The sequence below is a fragment of the Stegastes partitus genome, unplaced genomic scaffold (genome assembly GCF_000690725.1).
Source record: "Stegastes partitus isolate 25-593 unplaced genomic scaffold, Stegastes_partitus-1.0.2 Scaffold3001, whole genome shotgun sequence".
In the NCBI taxonomy this organism is placed as follows: domain Eukaryota; kingdom Metazoa; phylum Chordata; class Actinopteri; family Pomacentridae; genus Stegastes; species Stegastes partitus.
In genome coordinates this window covers 1,490-4,067 of record NW_007580732.1, presented here as the reverse complement: position 1 = coordinate 4,067, position 2,578 = coordinate 1,490, and the positions used below count along the sequence as shown (strand labels likewise).

The window sequence follows — 2,578 nt, the reverse complement described above, 5'->3', positions numbered from 1 at the left end:
ACGACTGAGGCCTCGATGTGTTGACTTGGCGGCGGCCCAGCTGACAGCTACTCAGGAAGCTCAGTGTTAAATGAGCAAATATTTAGTAGAGAAGTTACTGACAGCTGGTAAGAAAACTGCGAGCCAAGGAAGTAGGTCATTCGATGAGCAGTCACATGCACGTCCTGGTTTTATTTCAGCTCCGTCTGTGGTTCTGTGCAGAACGCGTTTGCACCGGACAGTCCGGTGAACACGTCTTGTGTACGAATGAATTATTGTTGTAAAGAATTGTTTGAATGCTCTAAAGTGCTCGATGGCTTTGTTTTTCTTTTCTCTGCACCTCCGAGGTTCATGGGTGTGAAAGAGCAGCGAGACGGGAGGGCGGTGAGGCCGGTCAGGAAGCCTGAGGAGTGAAGAGAAAGCACTCACCTTCCCCTGCCAGCTCGCTGTTGTCTGACTGTTTGCAGGATATTATCTTCTCCACCAGCTGGTTGTAGCTGCAGTTGCCCACTGCCTTGACAATGTCATGCATCTGCAAACAAAGATAAAAACTGTGGGAAAGAACGTTCACCAAGTGGCGTCGGTGTTGTTTTACTTAGTCGCTGTGTGAACTTGGTATTTTTTTTTGGTATATTCCATCTAAAGAACTGGTACCCTTTACTTCTCTTTATTTAGAATGACTGAAATAAAAATCACAGATACAGGACAAAGTTTATGCCTAAAAGATGCTCAAGTGAGAGACTGCAGGTAGATCACACTAGAAACTAAGAAGTACTTGTCAGCGTCAGTGAAGAAGATCTAAGAATGTGAAATGTTTTACGACACATCGGGAACTGGACAACGTTTAAACACCCGTATAGACCAGTTCCTAACAGAAGCAAAACCAGAAATGAGGTTAGAAACATAACCTCCAATCTAATATTCCTGTCCATGAAGCCAAATAACACTTGACAACAAAGAAATGGGAAGCTGAGATGAACAGAGGTACATTATTAGATTCTAATTAGTTACTAAGGGAGATGTGTTCGGTATGCAGGGGGGTGCTTTAGGAGACCGATTTCAATCGTCTAATAACATCTTCAGACTCCGCAAATAACGACAAATTGGACCCTGATCAGCTCAGACAAGTGCCGGGAAAAAAACCCACCAACTGCTAAAGTCATGTTTTCTGTTCGAGTGTATGTGACGCCCTAAAAAGAAGTTTTCTGTTATGATATGAAGGTTCTGAGGGAAACCTATTCACTCCAAATCCTATTAGGAGCTCCCGTTAAATGTTGAAAACCTGCTCCTCCATCGCACACAATACGGGAACTGTTGGGAAGATGGAGCGAATGCATTAAGGCACCTCAACTTTAGAAAGAATCGGAGCCCCGGAACGGCCCCGTAAATGCAAAAAGGTCGTTTATTTTGTGTCATGCTCAGTCAAACTATTCAACATGCCTCCTATTCACACAGTCTCTCTTTTATCTGGTTATGTATTCATCCCCTCCCTTCCTCCCTTTCCAGCTTTCTGAGGTGTTTCTCATATTTTGGTTTCATCGATTTGTTTTGCAATATTCATGTTCGATGGATAAACACGAAGGCCGCAGGACGTGTCAGAACGTAGAACTGCTTTAGGATTGTTCTGCGTTGTATGAAATGCTGAACTTGGAGGTAACTAAGGTTCACCTGAGGGCAAAAAAAACACATCACTGCCTTTCAGTTACAGTATATTTTGTGGTAAACCAAGAGCATGAAGTCATCCTGCGTCATCAGCAGTGAGCTAGCCGTCAATCCGTTGTGTTTCCTCATCTCGGTTCCTTTGTAATAAGTCAGTGTGAACATGAAGTGGACAAAACCCAAAATGCAGCAAAGAATCCGAATCTGGGTGTGATAGCAGCCAAAGACAACCGAGCATTTCAGTATTCACAGATGTGCTGAGGATAAGACAGGAGGTGAAGAAAACAAGCTGAGGTTTCAAGGTTGTGGAAAAAAGAGAAGTACCTGGGGGTCAACCAGCCAGCCGTGGTAAAGAGGGATGTCCAGCAGATCAAACACGATGCATTCTGGGGTGTACTCAAAGACCCGCACCCCTGTGAACTTCACGTTCACGTCCAGGCCGGTCTGCAGCTTGTGCAACACTGCCATGGCATCACTCATGTTCTGGAAAGCAGAAACAACACAGATTCCTGTTCAGAAATTACGTCAGTGAGACAAATTAACTTCCGCAAAAGACTCATTTGCGTGTGTGTGGCAGCTTCGTCCAGTCCGGCTGTTTGCTGCCTTATTATTCCTGTGTTTGATTTTACACCTTGAAAAGAAACCATTAGCTGCACAAAAATAACAGTTCTTTACACACACTCAAACCTTCATTTGGCTTCGTCTAATTCGTCTGTTTTATGGTTGTACCAGTGTGACTAATTTGAGATGTTTTCTGCACTTATTAGCTGTTCGCTGCACTTTCTGTCAGTCAGGCTACAACCACAGGAAGAAATGGAAGTCTCTGCCAGGAAACCGTGTGATATTACATTTCTGTGTCAGCTTTCACAGTCATCATCATATTTATATATATAGACAGATATTTCCCTTAATGAACGCCCTTTATTGTCATTATACAGTG

At 43.6% G+C, this 2,578-nt stretch overlaps 1 protein-coding gene across 1 annotated transcript; it reads right to left on the bottom strand.

The window, feature by feature from the left end:
• Positions 1 to 342: 342 nt before the first annotated feature.
• Positions 343 to 2,371, bottom strand: LOC103375821 (protein FAM63B-like). The gene is made up of 2 exons (XM_008306133.1): positions 1,963 to 2,371; positions 343 to 511 (listed from the first exon to the last, which is right to left on the bottom strand). The coding sequence occupies exons 1-2, from the start codon at positions 2,116 to 2,118 to the stop codon at positions 374 to 376; spliced, it is 294 nt and encodes a 97-aa protein (XP_008304355.1). The 5' UTR covers positions 2,119 to 2,371; the 3' UTR covers positions 343 to 373.
• Positions 2,372 to 2,578: the final 207 nt, after the last annotated feature.